Source organism: Gopherus flavomarginatus, chromosome 24 (assembly GCF_025201925.1).
Source record: "Gopherus flavomarginatus isolate rGopFla2 chromosome 24, rGopFla2.mat.asm, whole genome shotgun sequence".
In the NCBI taxonomy this organism is placed as follows: domain Eukaryota; kingdom Metazoa; phylum Chordata; order Testudines; family Testudinidae; genus Gopherus; species Gopherus flavomarginatus.
The window spans coordinates 9286142-9309025 of NC_066640.1; the positions used below are offsets into that span (position 1 = coordinate 9286142).

The following is a 22884-nucleotide window of genomic DNA, read 5'->3' on the forward strand; positions in this document are numbered from 1 at the left end:
GCTGCAGGATACCCAGGGTGCGTAGGAGACTGCGCAGTGACAGGGTGGACTGTATTTGTGAATCAGCTTGAGACCAGCCAGTACTCACCTGAGCTGCATCTTTTACAGGCTTTAAGTTGACTGTCCAAGCCACAAGAATGACCCTTACTGACCTCATACAATACAATGCGTTTAACCCTTTAGGTACCATAGACTTTAGATCATTGTAATTTCACTCAGCGCCTATTTGGGGTGGAGACAAGGATCAGAGCAACTGGGTGGGGGAAGACCCCTCTTAGGAAGAAGCAGAGAGGTGAAAATCCCTCTGGTTCCTTTATAACTCATCCCACAGGTCGCGCCCCTCCTCCCCTTTCGCTCCTGTCAAGTGACACCTGCTTCCTACACCAGGAGAAATTTTTGAATGAGAAGGGTATTAAGAAACTCTAAGGGCCCCACAGCTAGGTTAGAAAAGGCAACATTGCCGTAGGCCTCCAAGCATTTGGTTCATTACTTTCCAATCTACGTCTCTGGTACTTGAAGAGTTAAAAGCCAGCTACTTCAAGAAGAAAAAGATACTTTACCTTTAGTTTAATGGATTTTACTTTGGTTATGATGCTCGGGAGAGACACCCTGACAAGAGATGTGGAGGGGGCTGTGCAGGTGATGCATGCAGGGAGGGGCAGCGGGCCAGGCATGCATGTGTGTGACAGCTGAGACTGGTGGGGAAAAAAACCACACAGAACACCACAGCAGGTGGCTGGGGTGGGGAAAGCTTTGGTGTTGCAGAGACGAGGTGGGAAACTGCCCAGGCAGTAAGAGAGACAGACGGTGCAGGGAGCTGGCTTCACTGGGTTGTGAGGGCATGCAGAGAGAGACAGACAGGCAGGCAGGTAGATGGATGGGGAGAAAAAGAGAGCCAGGGGGCAGGCCAGGAAGGAGCTGAACAGAAAAGGGACTGCAGAGGAAAGACACGAAAGCCTGCCCGAGCCAGAAGGTCTGTGAGCCGAGGATGCCACTCGGACCAGGGAGAATTGACTCGTTCATCCAGCAGCCGGCCAGGAAAAAACGTTTCACCACGTTACAAAATGTTGACAGCTCCCCCAGCTGAGGTTCTTAAGAGCGTTAAATTCGTGAAGCTGACAGCTATCCCTCTACAGCTGAGCTGCAGACCAATGGAACAAACCACACCTCCTCCCGGGCGAGTGCCAGGATAGAAAGATCCTCAAAGAAGCCCCCCACCTCCCATCTCCTCTTTTTTTTTGGAAAACCTCCAGCATCGCTAGGCCCTACAGCCATTTTCCACCCCATGACGCCCACCCCTCTGGACTGCTTGCATCCAACCAGAAAGCCCAGTTCCCAAATCCTGCCCCCTAACCCAGTCCCATGACTCCCAGAACGAAAAGCTCTAGTAAAACAGAAGCAGAGTGTGGGAAAGTTTTGACACCTATTCTTGATCCTTTCGATTCATTCTTTTTATTTCTTGGTGCTGATCAAGGACATCTGGTTCCTTCTACTGGTACCGAACTGGGTCAGAACTGGAACCAGCGGTGTTTCAGCAAAGCCAGGAAAAAATTTTCTTTTTAGATAGATACCGACTTTTATAAAAAAACAAACAAAAAAACCAAAAAACATTTCAAGGAAGGAAGCAAACAACCAACCAAGCAAATCTCTGAATGGACTGGAGGCTTGAGAAAGCCCCGGTAAGAAATTCTGTCTGAAGTAGAAACAGAAACTCCCCTTTCTTCTTGCTCCTGGGCAAGAGAGAGAAGGGGAGCTGACAATTAAAATGGAAAGACGAGGCGGGCCACCCAGCTGAGAGGCTGCTGCTCCCACTTGTTAACGGTTGTGAGCGATGGGAGCTCGCTTGCGCTCTCACCCGCTGACCAGTGCCATTTCTGAGCTAGTTCTGCTCGCAGCTACTCCAAACTGCGGCGGAGGGATTTAGTAGAGATGAGAGGAGACAGAAAACACAAAGAACAGCTGCCACAGCCACTCATGCAGTGAAAAAACACCTCATTTAAAAGCAAAGATCTGTGAAAAGCCCAGGTTGAAATATTGCCATCCAGGGCTAGTCATCCCCAGGGCAACAGCGAAGGGAGACAATCCATTAAACTAAAACCAGCACATTTGGGTTACATACACTCCATCCTTGCATCGTTAACCCCCCCCAACCCCCCGCAGTGCTCCTCTCTCCAGCTCTGCACAAGCCCCAATGGCCTGTCTCTGCAGGCTATGAAGTCGCTTATGAACAATGAGGTGGGGGCTGCTTTCTATCATACCGATGACAATGTTAGTTTTATTAACCACCATCTACCCCTCTGGCTCACAAACCTCTTGCAGAGAGCTCTCTTAAGCCCCTCCTGTGTCCCTCCCCGGGAGCTCCCTCTCAGTTTCTGCTTGTTAACAACCCATAGCTTCAAAGGTGGAGGCGGGAAGCCATCCTCACTGAGCATGCTCAGAACAAAGGGCCGCTGAGGACTGCGTGAAGCTCATTAAGCCGCCCAGCTCGTTAACCCGCTCCTCTTGGATGGGTGGTGCTAACTCACACCCTGGCCCTCGACCCACCCAAATCTTGGCTATCTAGATCAGTGAGGAGGGAGGCAGTGGGATCCCTAAGTACCAGGATAACCCCTCCCTACAGAGTACCCCAGTCGTGCAATCCTCTCCTGTGAGGACAGTGCCATGAAGTCCCCATGGTTCCATACTCCTGTACCCGCCATCTGTGGCTCCCTGACTGTCTTCCCCTCAGACAAGGCTGGGAAAGGAGAGACACCTACTAGACTGCAGGGTCCGCTCCCTGACCTCCGGGGTGTAGGCCCCCAGGCCCAGAGCCGAGCGGGCAGCCAGCCGGAAGACATACTCAGTGTTAGGTTTCAGACCTTCCACTGTGAATGAGGTCGTCGGCTCAAAGGTCTTCAACACCTGGACGTGGGCGGCGGGGGAAGAGAAGAAAAAATAAAAACTCGGAGCAGAGACATGAAAACCCACCCTACTTTCCACACCCCCCAGCCACCCCAGCTAAGGGAGGGTCCAGCCATTATGCAGGGGAAAGAGGTGGAACCATCATCCCCCATGCCTCCCTGATGGCACTCACCTCCCTGCCGCGATCTCCTTCCTTGTAGCTGAGTTCGTACTTCACAATGATGTCTTGCCGGGAAGGGCTCCACGACACTCTGATGCTGGTCTCCGTCCTGGCTTCTGCTTGGAAGTTCATCGGCTGCCCAGGAACTAAAATAGACCAAGGAGGAATCCACGGGGTGGGGTTGGACAGCCAGCGCAGAAGAGGAGAGAGAGAGATGGGCCCAAGATTACTGGACTATTTAGAAGACTCTTCCGCCAACCCACACACACACAAGACTTATCCATAAGTAGCATACAGGTACATGGTCCTAACTCTTTCTCACGGTGCCTGCAGGAAGGCAGGGGCTTTTCTTTACAGGAGCCCAGTGTCTGTCACCCTGCAGGGCCAGGACAGGAAACCATCTACAGTTGCTGGAGACAAGACAGTCCTGGATCATGGTGTCCATTGTCCCAAGCAATGCAGGACCTAGCCCTCTAGCCTTGAGAGATGGTCTCAGCCTCTCCATGGCTTGGACGGTTCCGGGAACCATAACATAGAGAGAGCAGACTTCCTTGGCCTGCAGCCAGAATGGGGCTCCTGATTACCGGGGAAGGAAGGGGTATGCATTTCTGATAGAGAAGGGTACTCGGAGGAACTCAGACAGAAGCGAAGTCAAATCCTCTATTAATTCACAGAGCATTCTGGGTAATGACATGCAGATGAATAGAGCCAGCATATCCCACTTGGCTTACAGACAGAATACGGCTCTGCCTTCCTGTAGTACCTTTGATCAGAGGCTCTCAGCATCCTTTAGAGACACCACACCTTGGGAGGTGGGGGTATTAGTCAACCTACTTTAGAGGAGGGGAAACTGAGGCACTGTTTTACCATGAAGTACTCAATGTCACACAGAGAGGCAAGGATAGAGCATAGGACCCCTGTCTCCTAGCTGCCTGCTGTAACCACTAGACCACACACCCCCTGACAAGAGCTAGGAACAAAACCCAGGAGTCCTGACTCCTAGGTCCTCTGCTCCAGCTGCTGGACAGTGCTTCCTCCCCAAATAGCTATTTCTATTTAAGTCGAAGACACTTAAGCAGATGACACTAAGCTGGGGGGAGAGGTCGATATGCTGGAGGGTAGGGATAGGGTCCAGAGTGACCGAGACAAATTGGAGGATTGAGCCAAAAGAAATCTGATGAGGTTCAATACAGACAAGTGCAGAGACCTGCACTTAGGATGGAAGAATCCCATGCACCGCTACAGGTTGGGGACTGGCTGGCTAAACAGCAGTTCTGCAGAAAAGGACCTGGGGATTACAGCGGACGAGAAGCTGGATATGAGTTAACAGTGTTCCCTTGTTACCAAGAAGGCTAATGACATACTGGGCTGCATTAGTAGGAACGCTGCTAGCAGATTAAGGGAAGTGATTATTCCCCTCTATTTGGCACTGGTGAGGCCACACCTGGAGTACTGTGCCCAATTTTGGGCCCCCCTACTACAGAAAGGATGTGGAAAAATTGGGGATAGTCCAGTGGAGGGCAATGAATATGATTAGAGGGCTGGGGCACATGACTTATGAGGAGAGACTGAAGTAACTGGGCTTATTTAGTCTGCAGAAGAGAAGAGTGAGGGGGGATTTGACAGCAGACTTCAACTACCTGAAGGGAGGTTCCGAAGAGGAAGGATCTAGGCTGTTCTAAGAGGTGGCAGATGACAGAACAAGGAGCAATGGTCTCAAGTTGCAGAGGGGGAGGTCTAGGTTGGATATTAGGAAAAACTATTTCACTTGGAGAGTGGTGAAGCACTGGAATGGGTTCCCTAGGGACGTGGTGGAATCTCCTTCCTTAGAGGTTTTTAAGGCCCAGCTTGACAAAGCCCTGGCTGGGATGTTTTCGTTAGGGTTGGTCCTGCTTTGAGCAGGGGGTGGGACCAGATGACCTCCTGAGGTCTCTTCCAACCCTGATATTCTGATTCTATAAAGATGATCAGTAAAGAGGAGGTGCTCTGGAGAGAACCCTGGGCCCCGTGTTATCATTGCACTGTGAGCCAGCTAACCTTCTCTCCCTACAGAAGCCGCCTGCGGCAGCTCAGCCTGCCTGTGTCTACGTGAGCCCAGAACTCACCTCCTTGCTGTGTTTTGACCTGGATGGGGTCAGAGAGAGGCCCATCTCCCACGGAAGTGAATGCCAGGACCCGGACAGTGTACGTTTCATCCTCCAAGAGGCTGCCCACTGTGGTCAGGAGGCTGTCGTCTACATTGTGTTTCTGCCAGTTGCTCACTGGCTGGTCAGGCTCCATGGTGTAATACACCCTGTAGCCGCGGATCTGCCCGTTGGGCTCCACCGGTTCTTCCCACTGGATAAGCATGGTGGTGCCGCTCAGCATCCGCCCCTGGACACTGCGAGGAGCACTAGCTGGCGCCTGTTCCCCGGTGCGGGTCACCACAGACTCGCTGGGAGGCCCCTGTCCAATGGTATTGACGGCAGACACCCAGATCTCATACTCCGAGTTGGGGCTGAGTCCTCCGATGCTGTAACGTGTCGTAGTGATGTCCTCTTTGATCTGGTATGGGCCATCCTGACTCTTGGACTTGTACTCAATGACGTAGTAAGACACAGGGTCGGGGTTCCCCGAGTCCCAGGTGATGGTGATGCTGGTTGCCGTGGTTTCTGTTACCACAGGCGTCCCGGGAGCCTTGGGCAGCGCTGAGGATGGGGAAGAATAAACACTTTAGAACCATATGTTAAAATGGTGTCTAATTGGCAAGTTAGAGCTCAGAGCTGGCAGCGCGGTACAGATCACAGCGCGGCTGTTCAGTAAAATGCTGGTGAAATATTATGAACCTAGTTACGCTCTTTATTACCCTTAAACTGCTCCATCAAAAGGAAGCATTCAACAAAACATCTGGAATCGTTAACACAGACTTCAATTGAACATCCCAATGTGCTGAGGAAAGCTGGTTTCACACCCAACTCCTTTAGAATACGGAAAAATATCTCCTTAAATACCACTAGCTGTCCCTAGACCTGGGCACCTCTGGCTCTCTCTGTGCCTACAGTACGCAGTTACTGGACAGCTTTCTCTAGAACTACGCAGTTCTCCTTGGTCTAGAAAGCTACAAGTGTATGAGTTTGCTTTGGTTCCCCACCCCCACACTCCTCCAAATGTGCTCTCTAGATCCACCTTCTCCCCCCCTGCCAAGTCTGCACTCCAGGGCTCCCCCTAAGCACACACTCAAGAACTCCCAAATACATGCTCTGCACCTGGCATTTACCTAAACGCATGATCTAGACCATCGCCTGAAGCACATACTCTAAATCCCTCCAAGCACATGCTGTAGACCCAGGCCCTTTCCAGATCTACCTCCCTGTTCAATTTTCTTGCTGGAACATATTGCAGCTATTTTCAGACAGGAATAGAAAGAGAAAGACAAAAGGCAGAATGTGCCAGCGGGACATAGGTTCCCTATCTGGGGAGGTAGAATATTCGAACAATGCATCATAGCCATCAGCTTTTAAGGTTAATATTATGAGACAGGAAAAAGAAAAGAAACAGAAAAGCAAAGGAGTGTTTCAATCCATCCCCAGGCGTCCTTTTGCCAGCATCTCAACCTGCTCCCTGCGCAAACAGCTCTGGTGGAGTTTTGTGCAATGATTCTAAGGGGTCTTTGTTCCCCGAGCTCCCTTTCCCACATGCTCTGGCCAAGAGGGATCTACTTTCCATTTACTTCCCTCTCTCAGGCCCTTATGAAGGCATCCCTTTCCCTCCTCCCCAAATTCCCTTATAGATAGGGTCAGCGCTCAGAGCTGACATCAACCCTGCACTTCTCCCAGCCAAGGGGATCTGCTGCTCATGCTCCCCAGCTGAGGAGGAAAGTCTTCAAGCCATACATCTGTGCTCCTCTTGGGAATCACAAGCTTCAAGCTGTGTTTCCCATGTGGTGAGGCAACAGAGAAGGCTTCCATAAGACACCACGATGAGGCTGTGGCGAAGGAACTGCATGCCAGAGATGGGCAGGTTCTGAACCCTCAAACAAGAGTGAGATGCAAGCCCCAGTCCCCAACCGCTCAAGGCTCCCCACACATAGGCCAGTCAGCCTCGTGACCCAGGATGAAAACAGAACATACAGGTTTGAATCTTGGTTCCCCTGATAAATAACAGCTGCTAAAGCCAGGAAAGGCCCTAAGCCAGTGATGGAAGCTGGTGGCTTCCAATCAGTTGGGGATTTTTTTTGTACCACGGGCACACTGAAAACCAACGCACTAGCATGCCATCCTCATGTGTGCACACACAAGCATCTGCACACACATACATGCACACCAATGCCTGTGCAAGCTCATGCACGCACATGTGTATTTGTCCATACTCGTGTGCACTTACACCCACATGATCACATGTAGTCACGTACCCATATGCTCACATAACCATGCTCATCCCTGATCTTGTGCACACACCACCACGTGCCTACGTGCATGAGCATGACCCCATACGCTCACGTGCTCATACAACCACATGCTCGCATGCATCTGCACACTTCCACACACAGCCACATGATCACAACCATGACCACGAACCCACATGCTCACCTGCACGGTCATGCAACCACACACTCATTCGTGCATGCTCACCTGCATGGTGGCTCACACTTGCACACATGTGCATGCTCATACACATGGCCATGCATCTGCATGGTCGCTCTCATGTGTGCACGCTCACATGCATGGTCACGCCCCCACATGCTCATTCTCTTACATTTCACTGTGATCTGAGCCACAGCCTCTATCACCCCCAGGCTAGACATGGCCACGCAGGTGTAGTTGGCTGAGTCCTTGACGTCAGTGAGCTCCAGGACGTTGCGGCCCACCGGCATGTCATCCTCAGGCGTCAGGTCTTCTGCCCCCTGCATCCACTTGACATATGGCATGGGAGAACCTACTGCCACGCAGGTGATGTTGACGTTACCCCCGGGCATGATCTCATGGCTGACGGGCAGGATGGAGAAGCGAGGTGCCACCCGGCGAACTGCGGACGAGACGCACAGAGGTGACAAAAAAAAAAGAAAAGAAAAGAAAAGAAAAAATAGGAAAAAAAGGGAAAAAAGAAAAAAGAAAGAAAAAGGGAGAAAGAAAAAAGAGCAGAAGATAATTTAAATATAAACGGGGCTCATCTTTTTTTTTCTTTATTTAAAAAAACCAAAACAAAAAAAAATTCAAAAAACCAAAACCAAAAAAATTAAACTTCAAATAAATTTTACTTCACAAACAAGATATAGAATATAGACATAAAGCGATATTTCATAGCAACAGGGTTCCATTGATCAAGATTAGACCCATCACAGCACAGATAAATACACAAAAATTTATTAGCAATTTCTCATCTTTACTTGACAAGTGCTGGCATTGCACGCATTGAACAATCTCCTCCACAGCTGCTCGGGCCCCAGCTTCCCCTCCCCCGAGCCCCTGCCACCTCCCCTTTGTTAATGGGATCTAATTCGCCTGCTCCACCTCCTTCTCCCATGGAAATCTGGAACAAGCCCACTGCCATGTTGTGAACTGGTCCTCTCCAGAGTAGCAGATTCATGCCCCGTGGAAAGGACCAATCTCACACCAACGAGCTCTCATTTCTGGCCAGTGTCAAGAGGAATGGAGGAAGAGGGGGAGGAGCTCGGGTGGGGAGGGGGTGAGGAAGGCTTCCTCTCAGGGTTCTGCTCTTGTTGGAAAGGCCTTCAGCTTGTTGAGACCCTGAGAGGGGGGGAGAATCCAAGGAGAAATCAAGTAGGAGAAAGAGGCCTCCTGCCCCAAAGTCCAGAGAAGCCACCTGAGAGGTAAAAAGACAGGGGGAGCCCCCAGAGCAGGCTAGAATTTAGGGTGTGTTTGTGTGTGTGAGAGAACCCTCCAGGAGGAAGGAGCCCCCTCCTCCCCCACCCCCCGCACCTGGAACGTGAGAAAGTGGGAAAGATGAGAAACTCTAATGAAATTTTTGTGGTTTTCGGGTATAGAAACCCTAACGAAGCCTCTTTAAGATCTGACACGGTTCCATCGATAGATGCAGCTCTCAGAGTCACAAACATCATGCAAAATAGGTTAAAAAAAGAGAAAGACAGAGACAGAGAGAGAAGAAAATGCAGAGGAGTATAACTTATGGGCCACTAGCAAATGCCCACATGGATACTGAAGAGAGAAAGAGACAGAAAGAGAGAAGGAAGAAGAGGAGAGTGGAGAGAGAGAGACGGGGAAGGGGAGGGGGAAACCGACTTTAATGCTGCATACTTTTTCTAGCTGATGTGACCCAATGTGGTGGCTCACATTGTCACATCTCAGCCCTGGCAGAATAATAAATAGAATAGAATTAATAATAATAAGAAAAACAAGGTAATGAAACTTTAACGTTGAGAAAACAGTGACATGTTCTGTGCATCTCCTTAGCAGAGAAGTGGATGCAGCTTCCAGACCTTACACAGGAAGAACATGGACGCAAAGGCGAGGGCGTGGTTTCCGTGGCTCCATTTTCTGAAGTGACTGGGACGGATGGACAGAGGGACCCGCTGCGTGGTTTCCTCACACGTCAAAGAAGGAGAAGGGGACCAGAGAGAAGTTTAGTCATTAAAACCCAACCCAGAGACTAACTCTGCAGCCGGCTGCCCAAGGGACACTGATACCTTTCCCTGCCCAAGGGCTGACCCTAGGGGAGTACGATCTCCATAAGCCCCCCCATCTGTCTCTGGATGACCCCCCTACTATTTATTCCACTGAGTCTGTGTACAATGGGGGGAGGGATAACATCCCCCAGAGTCCAAGAGGAAGAGAGGGATCATGGGCAGACAGCAGGTGACCTAGAAAGATGTAGTCCCTGTGGGGAGAGAGCTGAATGGGACAACATCCCATCCCAGGTGTGAGGGCAAAGGGACAAAGGTTGTGGAGGCTGCAGGTATAATCGTAGCAACAGGGGAAAGATCCGTGTGAGGATGAGTCCCTGCAGGCTTCAGAGATACCTGTATAATTCCTGCATGTACTGAGCAAGTAAGGACACCAGTGGTTGTGATGAGCCCCGATTCTCCTCACTCCTACATCACGGTAAATCCAGAGCAACTCCACTAAAGTCATTGGGAGGAATTTTCCTCCAGGGCGGATTGGCAGGTGCCCTGGAGGTTTTTCGCCTTCCCCTGCAGCGTGGGGCACGGGTCGCTTGCTGGTGGTGTCTCTGCAGCTTGAGGTCTTCAAACCATTTTTGAGGATTTCAATAACTCGGTCCTGGGATAGGGGTTGTACAAAATTGGATGGGTGGGGTTCTGTGGCCTGCCTTGTGCAGGAGGTCAGACTAGATGATCAGATTGGTCCCTTCTGACCTATGAGTCTATGAGTCTATGGGAGCTGAACCCATACAAAACTGGTGCCAAGGAGAATCAGGCCCAGAAGCTCTCCCCACTGGGTCATGCTGGCTTCAGATCTCCTTAGACCCGGTGTTCTGGATCAGCCTCTAGCTTACAGCACCAACCTAGCTTCAGGTTGCTCCTTAATCCGTGGTTCTCAAATGGTGGCCTGCAGTATTCTGGGAATGAAGACGGGGAAGAGGGGTGAGGGCACTGCACTGCTGGGAGAGGAGACAGCCCATTAGAGGGGGTTCTCTCCCACAGAGTGGAACAGTTGGAGAAACAAGGCCTGACCCTGCTGTGGGGGAAGGACAGAGTTTTAATTAGCAGCGGGTGAAATTTTACAGCTGAAACTCCCCTCCCCCTGCAAAAAATAAATCCCTATAAAAAATTCAAATGCTTAAAATTTTGGGTTCAAAATGTCTTTTGGTTCTGATATTTCCTTCAATTTTATTTTTTAAAAATTAAAAAAAAAATTAAAAAAATGCTCATCATTGACACAAAACATCCAATTACTGGTCCCACAAAATGTTTTGTTCGATTCAAAACAATTATCCCCTCCCCTCATTTTTAGGAGTTGCCAGTGAACCAAAACCTCCATTATTCAAGTTTTGATGCCCAACCCGCGGAGGGGCTGGAAATGCTGTACTCTTTGGCACGGGGGGGTGGGGGTGGGAGGCGCATGGTCACAGCCCAAGCTAGTTGCAAAGCCTTTGCTCTCCGTATCTGCCTTAGCTTCAGCCATCCAGCCCAGCCACTTGCCCATCTAACCCTGTTCCTGATCATCTTCTTTGCTTGGAGAAAGGAGAAGAATTTGAGCCACTTGGCAGCTGCATGAGCTGTCGCAGCCCACATCGTTCAGAGGGGAAGAACCACAGAGCATTATTATAATAGCACCCACCAGGGTCTCTGGAAGGGGCACCTCCACCGGAAGCCTATCAGTCAACTAATGATAGTATCCCTCTCCCTGTTACCAACAGGCTGGAAGCTCGATGGAAAAAATTAGCCTCTGCCTTCTTCCCCAGATGTCTCCTCTCAAGGGGAGCTCACCCCACTTGGCTACCAGACCCGCTTCTGTGCGGTCAGCCAGAGAGGGCAGCAGCACCCATGGGGCAGGGCTTGGGGGGAAGACAAGGCGAGTCAAGGATTTCAGGCAATGAGGAGCATGGAGACTCAGCACCAGGGAGATCCTAAGGGACAGGGGCATGAATGCATCCCCGCCTTGACCCGAGCTGGGGAGAGGAACAGGGCTGGGAGGGTGTATAGCCTCACACAGAGGCTGCCATTGGCTTGGGAAAAGCTGAGTGGGGGGATGTAACCTCACTTACATCCTGGTCCTGGCTGGGGAGGGTTTGGCAGGACCTACTGGTTCAGGAGAGTGGGGAGGCATCTCCTCCCCTGGGGCCTGGCTGAGGAGGAGCACCTAGACACCAGCAATGGTTGAGTGACAGGGTTTAAACACACTTGGCCATTGGCACTGGCTGGGGCAAATGGGCAGAAGGCCCCCCCATGCAGGGAAGTTCTTAGCCCTAGCAAGGAGGGCCGGAGGTGTCCCAGGTGCTGCTCCCATTCTTCATTCCACTGGGATCCAGTCTGACTGGGTCGCTCGGCCTTGAAAAGAGCAGAGAGTCCTGGCTGCTTCCCTGGAGCTGGTGGCATTTCAGAAAATGGAGCCACACGAAGACTGCGCCAGTCACATCGGAGACAAGATGGAGAGTACTTAAAAAGAAACAGGTGGGGAGTCACATGCAGACAGATCGGAGTGGGGGTGGGAATGAGTCTTCCAAAGAGGGGCTGATATGTCACTTCCTGGGGGAGGTGGGGTGGGAGAGGTTGAGGAGAAATGGGGAGACACACACTGACGGACAAGATCCAGTCAGCAAACAGCATTGACAGCAACAAACAACGGCGGGTGGGATGCAAACACCAAGTTGTCATGGAAACAGAACAAGACAGTTAAATTCAAACTGAGGTTAATTAAAAAAAAAGAAAGAAAGAAAAAAAGAAAGAAGAAATCAGAATTTCGGGACTGAAAATCATCATTCAATGGGGGCGGAGTGCTGAGAATCGGAGTCTGAAGGGAACAAACCAGCGTTGTCTGTGTGTGTCTGGTGGGGGTGGAGGATGGGGGACAGGGACCACTCACAAAACACAAGCTGAGGGCTGCCCAGCCGACGTGCTGATTTGCAACACCCCACGCTGATGCTGAGGGGCTCTGTTTTACAGGCCCTCAGTGCAGCATTAACGCTCGGCTGCTTTAATGGCAGTTAGCACATATACCAAGTGGGGAGCAAACGGCAGGTCTCAATGCCAGACCGAGATCCAGGGAAGGGTGAGAATTTGGAATATGGTTGGCCACACAGCTATTCAAGGACAGAAAGCATTAGTAAGGTGCAGCATCTCTGTGGGCAGTATCCTGGTTTAAAGAAGCCTCTCTCTCTCTCACACACACAAAATGACAGCAACTCCTGCATTAGCGCGGGAGCCATACAAAGAGCACACGAATGCAGGCAAGGCAGGGCTCAGGGCAGTGACAACAGGAAACACCCAGAGGGCCCTTTGCTTGAGGTCTGGTAGGGGTTGGGCAGAAAGAGAGCCAGACTAGAAGCCATCACGGCTGCTATTTATTTTAATAACTGTACTGCTCCTATTTGACTGTTGACATGAGATTTCACAAGCTGAGATGCTCTGGGTCAGTGTCTAGGTCAGAGCTTTGGGGCAAGGAGGTTTAAGCAGCAGTCAGAGACTCAGCAGAGAGCTCTGGCCACTCACACACCCAGGCTGGGTTTCATAAGCAGCAGCTGGATGAGCAAAATCAAATGCAAAATGCAACCAGAGGAGACCCTGACGCTGTTATCAGAGACAACTGGAAGGACAGGGAGGAGACCCCAAGAAGAGCAGAGGGGTAGTGGGGGGGGGGGTTCTGCTTCTATAAACAATTAATTTAGGGTTGCAATAAACTTCTTGTAATCCCTACCTCCCTTCTTTCCCAGAGCCGAGCTGCCTCCGGGACTGTCACGCTGGGGCAAAATAACTGCCAGCACAAAAATACAACAACGGCTTTGCCCTGCTATAGTATTTTTCATCCCAGGATCTCACTGCGCTTTTCAGACGTTTGTATTATTTATTATCCCCCTTGTGCGGATGGGGAAACTAAAGCAGGGAAGTGATGTGCCCAAGGTCAACGAGTCATCGGCACTGCCCACAACAGAACCCAGGAGTATTGACTCCCTGTCTTTGTTTTCGCCATTAGACAGCACTGAATGTCCTCTACAAATTCGCACTGTGTTCTACCACAGGAATGGTCTGTGCTGGTTGCAGTGGAAGGAATGGGGGTGTCAGTCATTTTGTAAGTGATCTGCCAGTGGGCAGAGAACGTGGACCAAATCTCACTCCATGCAGCCCTGACACCCCGTGGAATCCCACTGGCAACACAATTCACCATGCAGTTCAGGTGTCATCTGCAATAGGGCCAAAGGGCAGCTATGGCAAAATAACCACCACTCCCTGGGGCTCTGTCCTGTTTGAACCTAGAGCCAGGCACACCGATTTTAGAAATGGGCTCGGTCAGAGGGGGCATGGAGCTACCATCCCTTACTTCGCTAGACTGAAACTCACCAGAAAGGAGACGAGACAAGGTTCTAGACCTGTCACCAGGGGTGAGATCCACTGCGGAGGACCCTGACACCCAAAGTGCGGCTACAGGGCCAGGTTGCCACCCTTTCCCATGGGTTTTGAGAGCTGAGTATCTGCTGATTCTGCACCACTAGTTACCCCATGTCCCCAGGCTTGGGGAGAGGCTGTACAGGGGATGATGCATGTCACCTCTCCTCCTTCCACAACCAAGCTGGTAGGCGATCCAGACAGAAAACGAATGCAGCCTCGTCATAGGCACTCCCCACAGCCACCTAGCTGAGCAAAACCTCCACCTTAAAACTGTTCCAGCTGTGAATGACTACAGAGAAGGAACTATCTGCTATAGCTACTGGACTTCGTCTTCATTTTCCTTTAACCGCTGCGTCGCATGACCCTAACCATGACACATTTCTGGGTGGCTCTCCAGGCTTCTTTGACAGCCTCTCCCCATGTGCAGCATCAGGATAAAAAGCAGAATTTGGAGAGTGGAGAGATGGGAAAAATGGAAACAGCTACGTTGGGATCTGTAACTGCTGTCCTTCAATTGTGAGTTCTTCAGGGTGGGGGCGGGTCTCTTTGCCCCATGTTTGTACAGAATCCAGTACAACGGGGTCCTAACCTATACCTGGAACTCCTTGGTGCTACATAAACACACATAATACAATAGCAAACGACAACCACCACATGCCTCTCATTTCCCCCTTCCCCCTTCGCACCAGACCCTCAAACTGAGCTAAGATTCAGGATCCAACCCTCCCTGTGCTCTGGGGACATTTGGATTGGATGCCATCTTCTCCCCAATTTTCTAGAAGCCCAGATCTGTTGTACAGACTCATTCTCTCTCTCTCTCTCTCTCACACACACACACACACACACACACACACACACTTTTTCAGTGGCCACCAGACTCTTGGAAGCACTTTTTGAGTAGTGCAACAGACATGGTTTTAAGAACGAAATGCTAGAGGCTTGTGGTTCTAGCCAATTACTTCAACACACATTCTGAAGAGAGGCTCACTATACGCAACGTGACACATAGTAAGACTTGTGATATTAGGTTGGCTGTGTATCTATGCCCTGAGTTAAACTCTGTTCAACATCCAATTCATTAGCAACTGAACAGATTAAAGAAGGGCTGTGGTTTTTATCTTCCAATGGGCCAGGTAAAGCCCACTGGTTTCACTGCTGCTTCCTCCTAATGCGGTGAAGTTAACACAGGTTGTGTTCTGTGAGTGGCATTTTCAATTAGTCATGACCAACAAGACAATACTCATTAACATTGCCAAGGGTTTTTTTTCTCTCCCCAGTTAGAAAGGTAGCCAGAAGATCCATGTGATGAGAGACATCGATGTTCTAAGGGGCAGATTTACAGACCTGATTGGAAGAGAAACTGGAAGATCCAGGTTTGGGGTTTGCAACACCAGAATCCGTCCTTAAAAAGGTGTCCCCAGGACGCAGCTGGTGAGAGAAATCTGAGGACTGATCAATCAGTTTGTGCCGACGAAAGCCACTGACTCCATTTTCTAACCCCCTTCCGAATTAGCTCAGGGAAAAAAAAGATACTGGGATGGGGGAAAAGGGAGGGGATGCTAGACAGGAACCCGTCACTTCAAACCCCGATTCACATTAACCAACTCAAAAAAGAAGGAAAATAAATAAATAAAAGAGAAAATTAAGACTGAAGGAATAAAAGTGAAGTGACTGGTTGAAAGCACCAAACAAAACCAAATGGTGTTAACGTTTTGACACTCAGCAAGCTGCTGCTCCGAATGAGGTGAGAAGGCGGACATTATCGGCCATTTTGGTGAGACAGGAGTCATTCCGTCTTACTCCAAAATGAGGACGAGGGAGTAGGGGAAAGGGTGCCAAAATAATGTGCAGCCTCTACATTATTAGTGAAGTTTAGATTACACCTGTCCTCCCCTCCCAAAAGGAAGCCTTCTCTCTGCCCCCTCTGTTCTCCAGACAGCCGCCTCTCCCTCTTCTGCCCCACTCCTTCGTCTCCCATTCCAATTGCAGTTCGCTCCACTGGGGCAAGATGCTATTCAGATTTCCCACCTCCGTCCCTCCAGAAGACGAAAAGTTTTTCCTCCTCCTGCCCAGCTCCTTCCTAATTTCATTAATCCTATACAGATAAAAATCGGACCAAAATCTGGATTTGGTCAGAAGGAAATTTTGCCTTCAGTCTCTCCCCAATCATGGTGATTATTTTGCCATTTAAACACATCAGTTGAGCGACCGGCTGGCTGAACATCTCTGGTCTTTAAAAAATTTGGTTTTTGCTGTTGCATGAGTGAATACAAAATAATCTAAACCCAATTGATTTCCAAGCAGTTCCATTGTAGCTGCTATAATATTAGATACAGGCATTTTTTTTTAATTTGACAAGGTGTAATCTAATTTTTTTCCCCTAAAACAAAGAACAGCGATGCAAAAGGTGTAAGAGACACAGGCAGGCAGAGATTTCGAGATCAGTACAGCACAGTGTTCCTGCAAAGTGCCCTTTATAGATACACATATTTATTTTTGTTTCCAGTTGCTTTTCCTGGTGAGAAATCCTTCTGCAGAAACACAGCAAAGTTGTTTGTTCGCTTTGTGTATACATATATTTAAACTCTCAAATTTCAGAGCTAAGGACACCCCAAACTTGTACAAGGCGTCCCCCTGCTTGCTTGGAGTGACTTTCTATGATGACACTTTTGGGTAGGGGTGGTGCTCTGAAATGCATTATAGTCACTCCCCCTCCCTGAATTCCAGAACATGTTAACAGAATTCTGGAAAATGGACTTACAGAGGATCGAGAATGAGGTGGCAGGGATCAAGAGTGGCATTACATCCCCCAACCTTGGATGCATTCTAAAATATATTAACACTATTCTGGATTGGTATTAAGACTCCCTCACAGACACACACACACCCCGTCCCAGGGTTTCAGAAGCTGTGAGCATCCTGCAACAGAATGACACTCCCCTACTATTCTCTGTGTTCTAGAATGGTCCTGCAATTCCTTCTCTCTAGCCTCTACAAGGTATTGGAGTGCACAGATTTAGCAGCAGGACACCATTCCACATGGCTCTTGAGGGACATTTGCAGCAACAGACTGCTCTGGAGTAACAGTCCTGAGTGACCCAAACTCGCCCAGCTCTCTAGGGTAGGGGGCTGGGACTCAGATCGTCAAAGGTATTTAGGTGCTTAACTCCCATTGATTTCAATCACAGTCAGGTGCCTAAATGAGATTATTTTTGAAATTACACATATTTTTAATGCATTTGTTTAAGTTATACCTGCTGAATTCACTGGAATGCTAGACGGCCCAACTCAGCTCCAAAACCACGTCTCCAACCCCCACTGAGATATATTTTAATTGATTTTAATCTATTCTTCTATTAGCTATTTACCGCTGCCTGTTTTCACCTGAGAACCCATACCAAGTCACATTTTTCCTACAACCCTGAAGAATATTTGGAACATTCTCAGCAAGAACTGGACTGCAAAGGCCAGACTATAATGGAAAAGGCACAGACGCAGTATAGGTAAGAGTGATCTGCTATACGCATGCCTGAGACAGAGACGGTACAGCTATTTAAACACATACTGGATTATCTTAACCCTCCTGGGCTGCCAAAGAGAGGGATGGGGTCACACCTACAGAAACACAACTGCTGTGTTTCTGAAATACTTGATAAAGCACTAGATGCCACGTCCCGTGCACATTTTGGGAGATGCTTAAATCCAACCAATTCACTTCTCCAAAGGCAAGGAAGTTCAGCAGCAGCAACCCTCCATGCTAAGAGTTGCTAAAGCACAGCCCACAGAGTTCTGAGATGCACTGTGCAGGTTTCTCTTATCATTAACATCGGCGAGGACGTACAGACTTCAAGTCTTGGTGTGTTATGCTCCTTCCTGAGCCAAGGAGTTGGCCACTCGAATCGAGATGGCCGACTACATTCTGGGACCTCTAGCTTCCATCTTCAAGAAGAGGATGGCTGCATTGTAAGAATTATCCAGGTTCCTGGTAAACCACCAACGTTGCACCTCTGCTGGGCAACGTTTGGGCCCCTTTGGTTCAGTTCAATGACGTGACCATCAGACATGCAGAGATTTGATCCCGGCATTGGCCCCAAAAGTGGAGTGAGCGCCTCAGCCTGTACAGGCAAGATTCAAAAAATCGTCAAGGAGGCTGATGAGCTGCTGCTTTCCTGAGCTTGCTGAAACCCTTCTGAATCATCCTGCCCTGAGAGACGCTCCAGAGTAATGGGCCCCCTGCTAGCTAGAAAAGGGAGAGAAGTACTAATCTTTAAAAAAAGCTGGCTACCCACACTAACATCCCAATTTCACATTACATAGGGATGGTGCAAAGCCCACCAACATCAATGAAGCGATCCCCACTGACTTCAGTGGGCTTTGGATCAAGTCCTTACTTATAGTCACAAAGGGTATGTCTACACTGCAATTAGACATCCATGGCTGGCCCATGCCAGCTGATTCGGGCTCACGGGCTCAGGCTAAGGGGCTATTTAATTGTGATGTAGATGTTCAGGCTTGGGCTGAAGCCCTGGCTCTAGGGCCCCGCGAGGTGGGAGGGTACCAGAGCTCAGGCTGCAGCCCCAAGCCTGAACGTTCACATTGCAATTAAACAACCCCATAGCCCGAGCCTGTGAGCCCGAATCAGCTGGCATGGGCTAGCTGTCGATGTCTAATCGCAGTACAGACATACCCTAAGGCTCAGATTTACAAGTGTATTCAGGGTATCAAAACCAATAGGACTTAGACACCTAATATTCTTAGGTCTCTTTGTAAACTCCAACAGGATCCTATAGCTACACCTTTAGGTGCCTAAATACCTTTGACAGTCCGGCCCTAAATCACAGAATATCCGAATATTCTTCAGTAATATCAGGCTCTTCTGGACCACTGCTTCTCTAGGTCCCTAAGGGAATTCTGTTCTGTCCGCATGAGCCCAGCGAGGGCAGCTCCTTTCAATCACTACAGACTTTTCCTGGGTTCATCTAGCCTGACCTCCTGGGCAGCAGCGACAGCATCTGGTTTAATAAGCATCCGATCTCGACTGACTTGTCATGTGCCATTCCACTGCGTCTTGTTTAGGTTTATTATACTTATTATTGCAACTTTAAAAAAACCCTGGATTTAAACCTAGGAGCTTCCCAGATCACCGTGCAGCTGCAGAATCCACTGCACTGAAGAGCAGAGGGGCGATTCTACCCGTGGCAGGGCAATTCGGACACATTAGAAATGTTTTATAAAGACCAAAACCTTTTTCGAAAGAAGTGTATAAATCCCTTTTTATTCTAACCTGAGTCTTTAAACTCAAACTCCTACTCATGAAGGCACGTCCTGTAATCAGTGGCAATTTTAACTGGGAGCACTGGTCCAGGGGAAATCTCGTTTCAGGCTCTACCCACTCTGCTGTTCTTAAATAGATGTTTTTATAGAGGGTTTTTTTTTTGTCTCGCTGGAGATGGAGTCAGAAGAGCCACTATTGGCCACGTCAGAAAGACACTGTCAATAATGCAGCATTTCTGAGTGGTACCCTCGTACCTTATAACCAGGGGAAAGGGGGAGATTTGGAGGGGAGGGGGAAATACCAGCACTGAGGGTCCAAGCACTGAAATCTCAGCATCTTAAGAGAAAGAGAAAGACAGACAGAGAGAGAGAAAGAGAGAGAGAGAGAGAGGAAGACAGAGATACTGTGTCAATACTGCACTGGATTTCTCAAAAATCACACAGCTTTAATACCTGTACACTGGGAAAGCCACCTGTCTGGTCCTGTATTGCGTAAGGAGGCCCGGCTGCCAGGGGATAAAAGCTACACACCGGGGAGGGAAGGACAGTCCATTTTCCAAAGGCAAAACCAGAAGTTGACTAGTGCCATGTAAAAATCCACCAGCCTGTTTCTGCCTGGGGAGTCACTCCCGTGGAGTGTGTGAGCATGTGTGAGAGAGAGTAAGAGACAATGGGGGAGTGGATGGGTGGGCGGGAGAGAATCCCCGAAGCCAAACAAAATTCACCACAAGGATTCAGCTGCCAGAAGCATCAAGCCAGCTTCTCCCGAGTCTCCTGCCGCTGCGCTTTCATCTTTACCCATATCCCTTCAGAAAGGAAGGTTTCTGGAGTTGGCTTTGCTGACGTGCATCTGTGCCCAGGCAGCAGCTGGTTAAACAAGCCGAGGTTGGGAGTGTGTGTGTGTGTGTGTGTGAGGGGGGTAAGGAAAGAGGAATAGGCCCGAGACCCTGCAGCCTCCTGGCTGCAGGGTAGAAGGTGCACAGTGGGCTTTGGAGCAGCAGGGATCTTGACAAGTCACCTCTTTTTAGAGCAGACTTGCTGTAGGCTGGTGATGAGAAGATCCAGTGCCTGGTAATTGGGGCCTGTGTGTGCACATGTGTGGCAAAGGAGACAGGAGGGTGGGGATCACTGAGTTGGATTCAGTAGCACAAGAGAGAGCTCCTCTTCTCTCCCTATCCTGATCTGCAAGCAGACTGGCTGCTCCGTATATGTGATGGCCAACTCCTTGGAGCAGGTCTTAGTTTGGGTACAGAACGTATCAAGTGCCACACACCCCAGATACTATTCCAAGGTTTCCTGGTGAATTGGGGTAATGGTCCGATCCCTTGTTAAAAGCACCCAGGATTTCCAACCCCCAGTCTCTCTCCCTCCCCGAAACAAGGCTTGTCCTGAATAGCAGCACTTCCACAGACAGGTGTTAGAGCTGTGTGACTCCTTTCTTCTTCGAGGGGCTGGGGGGGTTCAGTTACCATTGGGGGCAGGAACACTGGCTTCTCACAATGCGTTTGGAATAAACTACAGCACAGCATAACCAATCCAAACCAAAAGAAGAAAACAAGAGAAAGCAAAAAACCCAAAAGAAAACAATAAGAATAAATCCACTTCAAATAAATCAGAATTTAAAAATAAATTATATATATAATATATACAGGAAAAATAATAGTAATAATTAATTTAAAAGAGTGGCATGCAAAGAAGATCGTTACATTCTCCTATCATGCATCAGGCCCAATGTCCAAACGGCAAGGTAACCATGACGACAAAAAAGTGCAAGAACTCAGCAACATTACCAAAGGATGCATAGAGAGGCCCACAATGCAACTCAACTCATCTCTGCGAGACCCGGGAACGGGCGGGTCTCGCTCATCTTAAAGATTTCTTGCTTTTTCTCTTTTTTATTTATTTATTTTTTATTTCGTTATTTTTTTTTCTCTTAAGAATGTAAAAATGTGGGTAAAGAAAGTAAAAAAGAAAAAAACCACACCAACCTTCTCGTAGCTCTGAGGGATGTTAAGGGGGTTTGATGCGGAACACAATGACATGAGGAGAAGAGAAAAATAGGGGAAACACAGAGAGAGTAAAAAAAGGCCTTCTCAAGGCTGTCAGCTGCAAACTGATTTTTTTTCTTTTATCTTTTAACCAAAAAAAAAAAAGGAAAAAAAAAAAAGAAAGAAGATAGTAACGACCCTTTTAATTTTCTCCTTTCCTTCCTTCCTTCCTTCCTTCCCCCCCTCCCGTGCTTGTGTTTAAGAGCATCCAAGCTCTGTGAAGAGGTCAGAGTGGGAACAATCCAAATTCAGAATTAGCACCCAGCAGAGGGGCAGAGCCCCAGCAGGGAGTTCTCACCTTCACAAGCTCGTCTGATGTTTTACAGAAGGAGAGGGGATAGAGATTATTCCAGGCAGAGTGAACCTGGAGCAAAGAAGATCCCCTACATTTAAACCTTGGCTCCTGACCCACCTCCCCCCACACCCTGCTGCGTTCACGCTAACTCCAAAATAAGACTTACTTTAAAAATAAATAAATAAATAAAAAGAAGAAAAGAAAAGACATTTCCTTGCAAGGTTAAAACTTACAACACCTATCCCAGGTATTCTATAGAGACAAGCATGTTATGGGAGAAACAAGTCAATTGGAAACACAAGCATGTTCAAGACTCTTTAAAAACAAAAACGGAAGAAAAATGTGTGTGAACTTCCCCCTCCACTTCCTCCCCAAATGACTGCAGTTCAGAACTTCAGTTAACTTTCAGCGAAATTGACACACAAGAAACAAGGAATCAGCATGAAAAGCACCCCAAACACAGCACGAGCTAGCCTCCATGGTATTCTCTACACCTTCTCAGCCAGCAGCTAACGCTGGATCACAGAGGCTTCAGGTGCACACACAGGCTAAGTTTTGGTATAGATGGCCATCCACCTGGAGCTGAGACTCATCCAGGGGCTTGAGACAAGAAGCTCTGGGCAACCAGAACCTTTGGCCAATTTTTAACTGACCAGAAAGTCCAGGGAGATTTAAAAACATTAACAAAAAAAAAAACCCAACACATTTTTTTTAAAAGCCCATTCCAGCTAAAAGCTGCTTGCAATTCATTTAACCCTTATGTGGTGTCAGATCCTGGATTTATGATGTTCCCACCCGTGGATTTTCAGAGCACAGATGACAAGGCAAATTTCAGAAGCGATTTTCCAGCTGGCCACAAAAGGCTCTTTAAAATCATAGCTTTTAAATAATTAAAAGCCTTCTCTCCATGTGCATGTGATTCAGTGAGCATGAGACACAGAGAGAGGAGAGCATGGGTCTGTGTCTAACTGCAACGTCAATGCGGGTGAGGGGAACGCTTCCTTGGCCAAATGGGATGGACATGGCAACAGCTGACTGGGATGCAACGTTCTTTGAATGGCGGTTTTACAGTGAGAGGGGCTGGCCCTTGCTCTCTCATAATCAGAGGGTTTTGCTGTGGAAAAACATTAGTCTGTAGGAAAACATGACCTGTCCGAGAACTTAAACAAGGTGAATGACAAAGAAA

At 48.8% G+C, this 22884-nt stretch overlaps 1 protein-coding gene across 8 annotated transcripts in view; it reads right to left on the reverse strand.

Moving 5' to 3' along the window:
• PTPRS (protein tyrosine phosphatase receptor type S) overlaps window positions 1–22884 on the reverse strand; it is a 244058-nt gene that overhangs the window by 51855 nt on the left and 169319 nt on the right. For all 8 annotated transcript variants that reach the window (XM_050934412.1, XM_050934410.1, XM_050934411.1 and 5 more), the window contains exons 7-10: window positions 7796–8065; window positions 5167–5748; window positions 3074–3207; window positions 2757–2901 (exon numbers count right to left, since the gene is read on the reverse strand). In XM_050934412.1, the coding sequence (XP_050790369.1) occupies window positions 2757–2901; window positions 3074–3207; window positions 5167–5748; window positions 7796–8065 (1131 nt within the window). The remainder of the gene's footprint in view (window positions 1–2756; window positions 2902–3073; window positions 3208–5166; window positions 5749–7795; window positions 8066–22884) is intronic.